The sequence below is a fragment of the Melanotaenia boesemani genome, chromosome 12 (genome assembly GCF_017639745.1).
Source record: "Melanotaenia boesemani isolate fMelBoe1 chromosome 12, fMelBoe1.pri, whole genome shotgun sequence".
In the NCBI taxonomy this organism is placed as follows: domain Eukaryota; kingdom Metazoa; phylum Chordata; class Actinopteri; order Atheriniformes; family Melanotaeniidae; genus Melanotaenia; species Melanotaenia boesemani.
Window position 1 is genome coordinate 26,832,625 of NC_055693.1, and position 14,842 is coordinate 26,847,466.

The following is a 14,842-nucleotide window of genomic DNA, read 5'->3' on the forward strand; positions in this document are numbered from 1 at the left end:
GGGCACAAATGATACTGGAACATTATCTAAAAAATTAAAACATGAAAGCTGTACTGTCATCACAGCTTGATTTGCCATCAAACACTGACGATCTGTGAAGAAGCATGATCAGACTTTTAGGAAATTCCTAAATATAATGTTGCATGATTTGATATTTTAGTCTGAGGTACTGAACAAAAAGCAACAGACAAAACAAATTTAATAAGAAGCATCTTCTAAAGATGACATGCTAATCAGGTAGCATCTTTTTGTACTTGTATACATTTGGTGTTAAGTTTAATGCAAGCTGTGTGTCTAATCTCAGTCTTTCCTTTTTGTTTTATTCTTTTTACTCAGCAGCTTTTATAATGAAAGATGCTGTAGTCAAAAATCTAAAACATACAGTATGTACACCTTGCACATTCCTGATCGAGCTCACCTCATAAATTATTTAAAAATTAGTCTGTCTAAGTCCGGGGTCTGCAGCCTGTGGCTCTCTGGATCTTTCACAATGGCTCTTAATACATGGCTAAAATTGCTAAGGAACTAACTAATGTATTTAAATATAAATACAATAACAAATGCAGGTTTAACAATTTTTCAGTTTTATTTTTTGTGGAATAACTGCATTGAATTTCCAAAACATAATGACACTAAAAGTACCAGTAATATAGTTTTTGTTTTGTTATTTATTTTTTTATTTGTCATTAGGTCGGAAACCATGTTTTTTTTTTTTGTTTTTTTTTAATCATTTTCCATAAATATCTACATGCCATAGAAAAAAGTCAGTCTATTCCCTTTTTACAAAAGTTTTATGTTTACTTTATTTTAAAACCAAAAATTATAGAAATTAAAATGTGGTTCTCCAGAATGACATCAAATATTCTATAGTTAATATTCTTCTTTGGCTCTTTGGATTGTAAAGGGTACAGACCACTGTCATAGGTTTGTCCCAATAATGACCTTCCAAAGTGTGAAAACAAGCCCCTCTTTTCACCTTTTGTTTAGTTTATAAAGGCAAATCATGCTGCAAAGAAGATTGAAGGGCTGATCACAGAGGTGGAAGTCAGAAAACAAATCATTTGGTTGTTTATTCTCTGGATCTGTAAGGAACAGAAAATGATTGCAGCTGACTCATAAAAATGCACAGATGTCAATTCAAAAGGAACAAAGAAAAAAAGAGTATAATTATGTAGAGTGTGGCTGACTCAAGTCAAAGTACAGGGAAATGAACAGGGGCTGGCTGCGGTTCTACATGTAAAAATCTAATATGTGCATAGTGAGGAGGCTGGACATGATAACACAATGTAATGATGGTTATGCTCAGAGATGATTAAGTAAAAACTAGGTAGCTCGGTCCAGGAAAACCCATCAAAATCCATCTGATTGCGCAGTCAGAGAAAAGTGGAGAGAAGGCCATTAGTGGGGACCTTGCATCTCCACAGCAGTAGACCTTATAGAGCGAGGGTCTCAACCTCCAGTCCTCGAGGGCCGCTGTCCTGCAGGTTTTAGCCAACAGCTTGTTGTCAAGTTATGCATAATTACCCATTAATTTGTGTTGAAACAGGGAAACATCTAAAACTTGCAGGACTGCGGCCCTCAATCGTCAGAGTTTGAGACTCCATTTGACACTGTGTAGGACTCAGTGATCAAAATCATTAATATTATGAAAGACATATACAATTAGTTGAAAAGTATAATATAATTACAACTGGTGACATCAGTTGCTAATTGAAGTAACTGGTTAATAAAAGTATCTCAAGTATAATTGTCCCAATTTTTTCTCTTTGTGAGCTAAATAGCAATGACGTCCTGAACTTTTTGACATGGTAACCCTTCTTTTACAGTCCCTTAATTATCTGGCTGCTGACATGAATACAATTTTTCAGACAGCAAATGAGGAGCAAAAGTTATTTCAGGGAATTCTATGAACACAGTGTTTGTGATTTGGCACCGGGAACTTATGGAAACCAGACAAAGGTTTACTGGATGATTCACAACTGCTTCCGACCTTGAAGCTCCACTTGCTCACTTTCATACATTAAATATCTCCAAGTTGCTCCTCTCAGAGTCTTCAATAATGCCTGGGCACTCTCATCATGCATTTATAATAAAAATATTAACCTCAACAAGAGAATAGGAAATGTGTGAGTGAAATTAACACCATTGGATGCTGATTCTATCCACCTTTTGATATTCAACCAGCCATTCTGCCTAAAGGACTACATCTACTCTGTAAAAATAAACTGACATTGCTGCAGAGAGAGCAGCAGTCATCTTATGTGCATGTTATCAGCTAAATCTTCTGGCCTCTCCGGGTTTGACCAGTGCTTGAAAAGATGGTTATCTTAAATTTCAGATCAACAGCTGCTTCATCAAAAATTCTCCTCTAATCCCTAGCTAATCATCATGTTAGCCTTTAAATTCATCAGAGATTAAGGATTTAATTCAGACACATTTTTACCTTTTCTGCTCCTAAAACACGGTGGTCGTCAAGACGTCTGAGCTTTTATGTTTCAGTCATTTGAATCTCTGAGTCTGGACTGCATAGCAACCGTTTCTCTGTGTGTTCACAGCAAGACTTCTTTGAGCGGCTATATGTCATGTACACCACTGGCTACGCTGTGTCCTTCAGCTCTCTGCTTGTGGCCATCATGATAATCGGATACTTCAGGTAAGAAATTTTTCTGTATTTAATAATAATAAAATAAAAATTATAGTGACATTCAGATACTTTGTGCTTAGCACATCAACAAGAAAAATCAATTTTTATTGTTCTAATCTCGTATAACACCTTTTAAGCTTCGCTAGGGTAAACCTGTATAATTAGATTGCTTTTTTAATTATCCAGATATACATACAGTATACAGGATGTATGCAATGCTTCATGTACTATACATGTGCTTCCTTTCCATCATACACACATTCACACAGAGATAACCACATCAAACTATTAGTATTTTCTCTGCAAGTTAAGATTAGACCTTTAATGAAAAAAGAAGCCATTCACAAGGAATCACAGGCCTTAAGGCAATCCCTGAGATAAAAAGAATTGTTCGGAGGGGGACCTTCAAGAGGTTGATGAGTTTTTTAAAGTTCCAATTCATTATTTCAAACAACTACTTGCTGTGTAAAGTTATAGAGGTGTATTGATGTTCTAACTAAAGAGCACAGTGTGTCTCATCCTTGTGCCTTTTAATTCCCACTCATAAGCCGTCTGTTGCAGTGAGATAGCCTGGCAGCCTGGGATGAATACCCCCGCCATACATATCGCTTTTAGAGTGAGCAAATTTCTAGCTTTCTAGCCATTCAGTAAACACACTTCCTGTGGTTAATAAGAGAAATGGTGGGATCTAATAGTGAGATTTATGCATTGCTTGAAAGGTTGCACCTTAAGCTTCACTGTGTGGTTCTTGGTTGAGGCTGCTGCTGGTTACTGTAGGTTTTATATAACCCCTTTAAGCAGAACAGAAAGTGTCTGACAGAAAAGAAGAAGGGTAACATACTCTCTGAACGCTGAATGACAGCAAGTTAATGAAACTATTTACGCAGTGCAGATATTCTCACATGTATAACTCGTATAACATCAGGGACAAAAGTGCCATCTGAGATGGCCTGAAGCGCATCAATGCAGCAGTGAAGTTTCTTCTGAAATCAATTTTAGAGTCACAGTTGGGTTGCTTGTTAGTTGGTTTGTGGCAGACTTAGATCCAAACCAATTCTGCTTTTTACATAAATTGTGTCGCAGCAACAAGAATGGATGAAAGTCATGGATGAGCCATTCTGCACCAGTTACTATAAAAAGGATAAAGCATTAAGGCTGCCAGAATGGTAAATAAACATCCAGGCAAATGAACAGGACTATATAAAAATATTGCTTTGCAACTATATCTGTGTTTATTGATTTATTATAGATGCAGTATAGCTGTAGTTACAGCTCAGTTTGTGTGGATGCTTCACACAAATGATGATGATGGACTTTCTTTATACAAATGGTTTATTCTTCAGCTGAAGAGTCTGCACATCTTCACATGCTTCAAAATGCATCAGAATCAGAACAAAGAACTTGATGGCCATGCATGCATTCAGTCACATTTTACCCAAATACCTGGAAAGAATATACATGTTGCTTGAAGACCTTTTGAGTTTTGTTTGAGCATATTTCATTCAACAAGGTAATAAGATAATGGTGGATTAAATGTTATTACTAAAAACATACTATCAGTAGTTTACCACTTTTTCCACAGAAAAGTTAATCATATTAATTTGTCCTCACAAGGACACTTTTTTTTATTTTGCTTTTGAACAAGCTTCCCTGGCTTTTTAAATAATGCATGTTTGTTGTGACAAGGTCAACCCCTCCTCCAGCCAAGTCTCCTTATAATTATGCTCCAGACCACAATTATGTCTCACATGTACGGTCCTCAGTCAAAGAAACCTGGGTTCTCTGCCGCTATATGAGACTGTGTCAGTTTGTGAGAAACGTGTGCTGCAATTAACTTCAAACCATGTTTTTTGTTTTTATTTTTCCCCCTCCTTAACCAAACATTTAATATTGTAAACTTAATAAACAGTCTATTGGGGGTGAGTGTATATTAACCAAATATTAGTGAGTGAAAATAAAGAAATGACAAAAAAGCTGCCACTGACAAACCACAGTAATATCCAAAGTAAAAGAGTAGTCTGGAGTAGTCAACTGAGACCTCTGAAGTGAAAACAGGATATCTTAGCACTTCTTCCAAACTGTCCACAGTATTAATATTATTATCCACTTTTCCATTGTTCATGCTTCAGTGATCTGACTGGTTGACACTTTCAAAGTCCATCGTCAGCACTTATTAGTCTTCCAAAATCTTTTCTGTGCTGCTGAAACACATTTTGAATATTGTGCCATAAAAAAAAGAATAATGTTTTCATAGCCTGAACATTACATGGGTCATCACTGAGCTTTCTTCCTCATTCACTGGATGGGGATTTATAATTATGCAGACATGCCCATGTCCACATCGTAATCAGTTATGCCATTTTGCAGAGTCTCCTCTGACACTTCAAAATCAGCACTGCTACTCTCATTCAGTAAAGAGCAAACCACAATAAAATAATGATCACAGCTGCTAACTCTAACTTACTATCTAGCCAGAACAGGTTAGTGAATGTGTACAAGAGCCAACAGCACTGTAGTTTATGGCCAGGGCTTTTGGCACTGTAAATGTGCTTGGACCAGGCAAGGCTACTCTGGTATGAAGTGGCGTTGAAAACATGACAAAGGCTTTGGCTGAGATGTAGACACCTGGTGTCACCATCTCACCAAGGCTGAGATAATGCGTGAAGCACACGCATACATTAGGCAACTTGTTGGCCTAACAGCAAAATATTTAAACTTAAAGTTTATGTCCAGTTTGTGAGAGTTTATGTTTATGTAAGGAAGTCCTAAATGGGTATCTTTTATAACAGAACAGCTTTGTGTATTGATTACAGGATTTGGATGAGTTTGTTATCTTTGCTGCTTTTAAGTTTGTTAATCTTAGACATTTTAGATGTGTTATAGGCTTAGTATAGTATAAAATCCCATCCATCATCCTGAAAACACCTTAGCAACTTTATTATTGACTGGATGAAAACCTAAATATCCAGATGTATAAAATCTTTGTTCAGCACAGGAAATGAACCATGTTCTAAAAGAAGACCGGCGTCTGTGCTACAGTATTGGTGTGATTGCAGTAGTATTTCACTTCTAATAGTGGAGTGAAAGTTACAAATCCAGAAACAGCCTCCTTCTGCATGTTGTTGGTAGTTTTTTTCAGTATATTAGAGACTGTGACCCCACATTTGAAATGAAACAAGGTTTTTGGCTCAGAGCATTAAGCCCTGGATTACAAGCATGCACTCCCTCAAGAGAGCAGCCCAGCAGTATGAACGTGGCTACTGAGTGTGATAATCATGGGCTTTTCACAGCTTTGTACTTGCTTTCAATATGAGTGAGAAGCCAGCGGTCTCTCAGTAAGACCTGGGAGTAAGGGATTAAGTTTAGGTCTCTGAAGTGATGATACCCATAGCATGATTTTCCAGGTCTCCATCTGCTAGACAGTCAGCAGTTTCACAGTATAACTGCAACAATCAGCTCCTCTCCTAAGGCCCATTTATGCTTCCTTACATGCATAAATAGGGACGTCCATTTCAAACGTTGTTATACATCACAGTCTTCATACTTCCATGCGTCTTTTGTGTTGACATGGTTGTTGAGACAATTTCTCCACTAGTGGACAGTGCTAAGTTCAGAGTTCACTACCGTGAGGTGACGTCAGTTTGACTCTGGCAGTGGTAATGCATCACTATAAAGTTATTTCCAACACCCAACACGTCCTAAACTCTCGTATGCAGTCTTGTTCAGTCTTATTCAAAAGCTCTTGCAGTTTCTACAGTTGTTGTCATATATTTCATTCTTCTTATGCTTTTTATGATGCAGAAGATGGACAAAACTGTCCTTCCATTTGTGTATCCGTCCTCTGCCTCAAGCATAAATCGGCCTTTAGACTTTAGTCTCCTTTGCCCATTCACAAAACAATCCAGCGTACTTTCACAGATCATTATAATGTTGCAGAATCAGAGGTGAAATGAAGTGAACTTGGTGGAGTTGGTGTACAGTGCGGCATTTAAAATATCCTTTATATTATCTCCCCAGTTAGCCATAAGTAGCACATAGTGTTACACATGATACACTTGTCACATTGTAGTATGTATGAGTCAGTGCTGATTGTTTAAGATTTTAAATCTTATACTATATATACTTATACTTCATTAGGGCTGGGCAATAAATTGATTTCACTGATTAATTTGAATTTAGCTAATTTAATGTTTATAATTATTAATTTTTTGTGAAAAACTGGATTTTTTTTTTTCTCTTAAAATGCACTGCTAACTTTCTCCCAGGCCAGTGGGTCAGGGGGTTGGGGTGGATAAGGGGAGGAAGGGGAGTAATCGATGGTACCCTGGTTCCCGGAATGTGCGGCTGGAATACTGGGGTAGGTGCTGGTCCACGCCAGGTGGTCGTCTGGGGGTGCCTGGTCTTCCTGGGCATGGTACAGATCCTCTACCTGGGCTGGCTGGTGCCTGGCGGGGTTGGCGGCTGCCGGTCTTGGCTTGCCGGGGCTCTGGTTGGGGTCTTCCTCTGCTGCCCTTTGGGTGGGTCTGGGGTCATCTTCGTAGTGAGGTGGCTGGGGTTCGTGCTCCGGGATTGCAGCTGATCGTCCAGGTCTCTGGTCCGTCCTAGTCTGATTTTTAGCCTCTGTGGAGGCATGGTCACTTTTTCATCCTCATATGCTGCATGCTGACAGTCACTGAGTTGTCCAGTGGGACAGTACACTAATAGCTACTTTTGTTTAGGACTTTGGTGGTTGTTGTGATACATGCTTTTTTTTCTTCTTTTCTTCATCTTTTATTGTTGATTTGATTATTTCTTAGAAACTCCTGATGATGATCAGTTTTGTTTTGCTGTAAAAGCCGTAGGCAGTTCTCTGTTGTGTTTCTGTACAGGTGTTGCAGTTGGTTGCCTGGTGATAGTTTGGAATAAAGGGTTGTTGTCCTTTATCTGTTGTGTTTTTGTCACATTCCTTTCTTTCCTTTTTGATTCTTTTTACTGTCAGTACAACATCAGGTCCAGCAAAATTCCATAGATTCCATAATTCACAATAAATAAATAAGATTAAATAAATAATCAGATTATCAAGATGAGCCTTATACCCATAAAGCGCCCTTGGCAAAGCAAATTTGTTCAGCATAACACAGCAGCCAGGCCATCATTCTGCTGCTACGATGCTGGCCAGGACAAGTAAAAAAAAAAAAAAATAAAATAAAATAAACCCAAAGGAATGATATCTTACAGTGTGATGGGATGCTGTTTTCAATTTTTTTTAAATGCAGTAAAGGTTAGAATATGATATGGCATGGATGTAATTCTTACACAATGTCCCTTTGAGTATTTTTTTGCTAATCTTTTCACCTCTGCTGATATATCAAGACTATAAAAAACAGACCAGATTACAAAGAACACAATAATGTGTCCTGGGTAAAGAATAAGAAATAAAATGCAGGGAGTAATAATATACAGAATCAAGACAACTGAGTGGGTGAAGCAAGCATAACATCAACATGTCATAAATAGTGTGGTCTGGCCTGTGGTGGTTGCTGGCCTCCTGGGTCTTGGGGCTCCCCTGTTCTGCCTCTGATCTTTGCATGGGCCCAGTCACATTTGCACAATCACACTTATCATTGATCATTATTCATTCCTGATATTTTGCACTCACCTTCACTAACTTGCTGATACAGTCAGTGTTTCCTGTGGTTTAAATCACCAATAACTAGTTATTTTTTTGGTTTTCTTTGTGTTTCTGATGCTTTTGTTGTTGTTGTGATTAATGCTTTTTTGTTCTTGTCTGTCTTTTTATAGGTGCTCCCAGTGATTGTCAGCTTTAATTTCTTGCAGATGTAGATTGTTTTCTGTTTCTTTACAGGTGTAGCAGTTGGTTGTCTGGGTTTCTGTTTTGATTGAACAACACATGCTGTTACTTTCTAGCTGGTGTTTTTTAAATCTTTCTTCCTTCTCTTCACTCTCCCTTTCTCTTCTGTTCACTTCCTCCTGCATCAGGCCCAGCATTAATATGTAAATTCAGTAATAGACTCATTTAAAAATAAATTACATTGACCTTTATATCCATAAAGCTCCTCTTGGCAAAGCAATTTTGTTCAGTACAACATAGCCACCAGAACATCTTTCTGCCTCCTCTGGTGTTGGACAGAACAAACAAACAAACACCACACACCTCTCACAAAAAAAAAGAAAGAAAAAATAACAACAACAACAACAACAATAATAAATATAATAATAATAATAATATAGTGGTAATAGCTAAAAGTTGTTGATTATGTTTCTGTCATTTTCAAAACAAATATTTTTCTAAGTAATACATCATGTAATGATGTGATATTCAAACAAGTACATATTCTTGTTAAATGGGGATCTGAAAACAGTATTTGGTATGTTGCCATGGATTCTGCACTTGCTTTCATGTATCTTCACAATTTATGTAACTTAACAATTCTTTTCTGCCAGAAACTGGATTTAAAAGTAATTCAGATACTTTAGAAATGAAAATAAAAGCTTTGATGTGGATGACAGCTTGATCTCTTTCCAGACACCTGTGTAACAGAGATGACTAAAACAAAGACCCATCATTTTGAACTTTATTTTCACTGGAAGGCTCCTGAGGTTTATTATGGCATTTTGCAGCAGATGCAACAATCTCGTAATACTTCAAGAGCCCTTTTAGAAATCCCTGCCCACTTGAACCTGTATGCACAGCAGAAGCACTTAACCCAGATGGCTTAGCCTTTTAATTTTTCTTTTTTATTCTGCAAGAAAATGTTTTAAAAAATATGATTAATAAAAACAACTTTGCATAACCCGTTTATTAAAAACATACACATAACATAATGTAAAACATGAGAAACATCAAAGCCTTACCACAGTTGGAGCAGTCTGTGTGGACACCACCTCAGTAAAAAAAAAAACAAAGACATGAAAGATTAAGTATCTAAGGCAGACCTCCTGCCTTCCATTTAAAGGTCAATCATCATAATATAGAATCCTGTGTCACTCCTGATTTTGACTAGGCTATGATTGACTTGATAAAGCAGTTTATAAATCTTTGTTTAAAAGTACCCAACTGCAGTTATGATGGCGGACACAGCGCCACCATATCTCAACTCTATCCCGGAAGTGACGTAATCTTGATGCCGGAAATTGTTCTTCTTCGGCAAAAATAGACGCCGCTTCGGCCCGTTGCTAGGATACGATGAACGATGTGGATTGAAGGGTCGTTTCCTTCTGTCTGTGATCTTTTTGTCTCCTTTCTTCTTTCCCTTTTGCTCTTTTTGCTATTTTCCATCTTTTTCTGTCCCCTCCGGTCAGGTCCAGCAAGATTACATAGATTCCTTGATTCAAAGTAAATAAATAAATAAATTAATCACATTATCAAGAGGACCCTTACCCATAGGCCTCCCCTTGGCAGAGTAAATTTGTTCAGCACGACACAGCAACCAGATTATCATTTTGCTTGCTATGATGCTGGACAGCACAAGTTAAAAAAAGGATACGATGAACGCGTCCACCATATTGATCATGGTTTGAGAACAGTGGATGGATGTTGCTGTTTCTGGGACTATGTTTTTTTTTTATTTTGCAGCTGACTGGGTTTGTTGTTTTCTTTTTCATTGTCAAATATATGGTGGAAGAAATTAAACAATTGCTACGTAATTGCTCAATAATAACCATAGACAGATGTGTTTGTTTAGAGTGAGTTGATTATATAATGAATTGAAAAAATATCAATGTTTAAGTCAAAAGTAGATGTGGTTGTCTGTTTAATACTAAATATAATTATTATTCAGCCTATTATTATCATAATCATTATATTTCTCAGATTTAAAAGACCTGCTTAAATTAAGCAGCAAACACACTTTTCATACACCATCACACCCATAAGAGAATGTAAGTCATCTTGAATCAAACATGAAACAGTTATAGTTGACTGTTATCACACATACTTTTGAAATACTTCAAAACTGACAGTTAATGAACACATGTACTTTTATTGATCACAAATGTGCTCATTCAAATATTAAAACATTCCAATATTTACATTATATAAATAAAACAAATAAACATACAAATGATGGATATTTGGCTTTTGTATGATGTCAGAATGTATCTATTTTGCGCTATAACCTTTATTAATAAACTTATGTTTTTAATTGCACAACATCCTGCACTTCATTAAGATTATTAACCACAAAAAATTCCAAAAACGTCTGAACCATGAATGGACCAGAAAATATTCTGTCAATGAGAGCTTGTATGTGAACAGTCCTGTTTAGACACCATCCGACCAGGCTACACCGAACCCATGACACTAATTATGTTGCATATACCAACCGCTGTTGTTAACTGTTCTTTCTATAAATTGTTTTTGAAGTAATTACCATTTCATGATTGTACTTAAATGTCTTACATTCACGATATCATTGTTTTGTGAACTGTGGGCATTTTGTGTCAATTTCACCAGAAAGTTGACTATTCCTAACTTAGTAGTGAATAGTATGTGCATATATATAAGACATGGTATCCAGGTAACCACTGCATTTTCATACTGTTAGCATTTTATTACTATAATCCAGTTAAACACAACATGACTACATATCACTCCTTAGGACTTTTATCAACTCACCTCCAAGCAAGTCAACAACTTCCAGGACTGATTACAGTTTGCATATCATATTGTTCTTGGTGTTAAAGACTTGCTTCAGAGCCCACTCTCACCTGGACCAATCAGGCAGCACTTTGAAGACCATGTTCTCCATTTTCTCAAGTGCTTTTGATAAAATTCAGCTGCTCTGTTGTGAGAAGCTCCATAAATTCCAGGAAGACACCTCCCTGGAATCCCTGCTCCAAAAGAGCTGACTCAAAATAATGAGTCATTGGACAGAACTCATAAGCTGATGGACTCATTTAATTTGAATCTGGTGTGTTGCCGTAGGGAGACATTGAAAACCCGCAAGCCTGTGTCCCTTGTGGGCCCAAATTGAGTATTCTAGAAAAAAAAAGGACTGAGCTTACATTTTAAGGAAGCTAAAATCATTCAATGTCTGATTGTTTTATGTCTTCTGTAAGTCTGTTGTAGAAAATGCAACCTGCTTTCCAGCATCTGCTGGGGCAGCAGAACCTGAGCCCTAAAGAAAGTGATCAAACCGATTAGTTCTTGAGCTAAGGGAGATGTGACTGTCCAGAGGCAAATATTGTAGAAGCTGCTGGACATAAATGACAACTGCACACCCTCTACACAACACTGAGGATATAGCATGTTCAATCAGTCTTCCTCGGGTTAGCTTGAAGGCAGAAAAGTATAAGATATCATTACAGCCAGTAGCCATCGTCCTCTGGATTAAGTAATTCATCATCATAAATGTTTTCTTAATAAAACAACACTGTCACGACACTGAAATGACTTTTTGGGATTAATCAAGTACTTTGGTGACACCATCACACTGGTAACATTAAGAAATTGACTTAAAAGTTCTCATATTTGCAATTAACTTTTTAAAATATTTTAAGAATAAAGACAAAAGGTAGAAGCTTTAACAAAAATGATGAGCAAATAAAAAAAGAATATTCCAAAATTAGGAGTCAAAAACGAAAAATGAATAAACAAAATGGAGGTTTACACTTAAAAAAGTCTCCCACTAGCCATTAATAACTCAGCTTGTAGCCAGGTCAGTCCTTCATCGTCCAGGATGCTTATCAGGATCTGAAAAACAGTTAAATGATCCAATCGTACCTTGTGGTGCTCTAAAGAATTCACTTCTTTGTTTTTTTCTTACAAGTTTCAAATGAATAAAATACTGATCAAACTCAACCAATAATTTACTCTGATTTCCCAAGCCAGCAAAACTGACCATATTACCTCTGGGAGCATGACATCAAACACGAAGTCTAGAAGCTTGATCTCTCCTTTCCTTATCCTGGCTCCTAGACCCGTCACCTCCTCTATCACCCTCAGAAGGTCAAAGATCTGTTGGAAAAAAGTGCAAAAAAAAAAAAATCCATCTTTAAATACAGTAAAAGTGTGAACACACATACATACATGTGACTGATAACATTTTCATTTACCCGCTGGTCGCTTAAATTCAGCGCCCTTAGTTTAAGGTGCTGTTTAAGCCTGAGAGAGGGAGATGGATTCTCCAGAGGTACAATCTGTTGGAACGCATGTTTCCATTAATTAGATCATCCTGTAATGTCTGAAAGAAAAAAGTAAAGGGCAAACATGAAATCAATGAAAGAGGATGTAATTATTAACAGCGAAATATGTTTAATAATTACCTTTATCTGATCCCTGGAAAACACGGCCAGAACCCCTCCTCTCTCAACTGTATCCACAATCCTGCAGACAATGATAAAAAAAAATAAAAAAAATAAATTAGAAGCAGCTTGTGCAAAAATAAAAGATTACATGACTGTAGTGACTTTATAAACTACATGGCCAATCATTTTTTAAATGTAATTTTATAGTACTAACAGATAAAACTGGTTTTTGTATGTTTTTAAAAATTGACTAATGCTCATATCTATTAGATTTACAATACCTCCAAATTTTTTTATGATTAATGACTAATGTCTTGAAAAGACATGGTTTTAGACAACTGAAAGATACTTTTTTTGTTGTAAAGATGACAAGGATTTAGGATTAGTAATGCTCCCAAGCAGGCATTTTACTATGTTTAAATCAACATTCATTCAGATTTTCTTAAAGAAGTGCAGTACACAAGCAAAATGTTCAACTTCTGCTGCTTTTTGCTTCTGTTATTCTTATGTGACATCAATGTTGTGCCTTGTCCTGTCACTGGAAACTGCACATGCACAGTTGAATGGCTCATTTTTTATGAATGGTCTACACTCACTAATGACGGCATATAGTCCTTTGTTGGTTGGACCTTTGGTGAGGATGACTCTGATGGGACACCACTATTGTGGATTGGACCACAGCAGTTTTAACACCTTTTTTTTTTTTACGTTCGGTCAGGTCTAGTTTTTATTAATATAGTTTAAATTTGTTTGAGTTAGTCTTGAGCCCTGGAGTAGGGTAAGTAGGACTAAATGAGGACACCTGGTTTGTTTTTAAGCTGGGGTGATTATAATAGCATGCCAAGCTTAGAACTCAAAGCAATAACAACAGTTAAAATATGACAGCCTTACACAAGCAATAACAAATATACTAATTCAACATAACCGTTACCTTTAAAATGTATAAGACCAGAAACAGATAATTCTTAACATACCCTGGAAATGTATTGCATTTGCAGTGTGGTTCCTTAAGTGCCTCTCAATCACCACATCACTCGCAGTCTTAAAATGAGGGCAGAGAGGACATCCAAACCCAGACAGCAACCAGTTTCGCTCCAAATGGTTATCTTTAGTAATGACTGATAGATGCATCTGGACAAGAGAAGGTCAACATTATACTTATTAGTGAACAGCTTGTAATACAAGCTGGCAGGTTGTATACTGTTATTCCTTTACCAATACAGAAAGCAAATTGGGGAGGAATTACAACTCTGTGTATCCACAAAATTAATAAAAACTGATATTAGCAGTATTACATACATTATGCTATTTGTTTACACCAATTAAGTTCAGGTACTGGAAGTGACTGAACACAAATATATTTTATACCACAGCCCACCAAAAGGCAGATTAAATTCCCATACAACGTTGCCAAGCTTCTGATTAAAAGGACAGCTATTTAGCTAAGCTAACGTTAGCCCGGTCCACCGAGTCGGAAAGTGCACACTCGCTTTAGCAAAGCTAACGTTAGCCCAGTTCACCGAATTGGAAAGTGCACACTCGCTTTAGCAAAGCTAACGTTAGCCCAGTTCACCGAATCGGAAAGTGCACACTCGCTTTAGCAAAGCTAACGTTAGCCCACATCGCCGTATAAATCTCAAAGGGGGACTTTGTGGAGAAACAGCAGCTAATGACCTCTAAATATTTGATATGTTGTATTTGTATATACCAAAAAGAAGAAGAAAACAAAAAAAAACATATAAGAGACGATACCACTTGTTAGACAGATGATAATTAAAACACTATTTTACTTACGTTCTTTCTTCGTCACGTCTCGCTTCCAGTAGAAGAACTTCTTCTTCGGGTTCTGGACGTAAGTGCGTGTTGCTGCCACACGAAGAAGAAAACTTTCCAGGGTCGAGGTCTACTTGCAATCATTTTACAAATAATTAAAGAGAAACATAAAAACCG

At 37.0% G+C, this 14,842-nt stretch overlaps 1 protein-coding gene and 1 long non-coding RNA gene across 3 annotated transcripts in view; one reads left to right on the forward strand and one right to left on the reverse strand.

Annotated features, from left to right (window-relative positions):
- pth2ra (parathyroid hormone 2 receptor a) overlaps window positions 1-14,842 on the forward strand; it is a 71,612-nt gene that overhangs the window by 12,165 nt on the left and 44,605 nt on the right. Inside the window, exon 5 of the mRNA XM_042002595.1 lies at window positions 2,556-2,653. Within this exon, the coding sequence (XP_041858529.1) occupies window positions 2,556-2,653 (98 nt within the window). The remainder of the gene's footprint in view (window positions 1-2,555; window positions 2,654-14,842) is intronic.
- On the reverse strand, window positions 12,828-14,735 carry LOC121650842. 2 transcript variants are annotated; one of them, XR_006012345.1, is made up of 3 exons: window positions 14,687-14,735; window positions 13,867-14,023; window positions 12,828-12,971 (listed from the first exon to the last, which is right to left on the reverse strand). It is a non-coding gene; the product is annotated as an uncharacterized LOC121650842 (long non-coding RNA). The 2 variants fall into 2 exon arrangements; XR_006012344.1 differs by having other exon boundaries at window positions 13,867-14,010; window positions 14,687-14,714.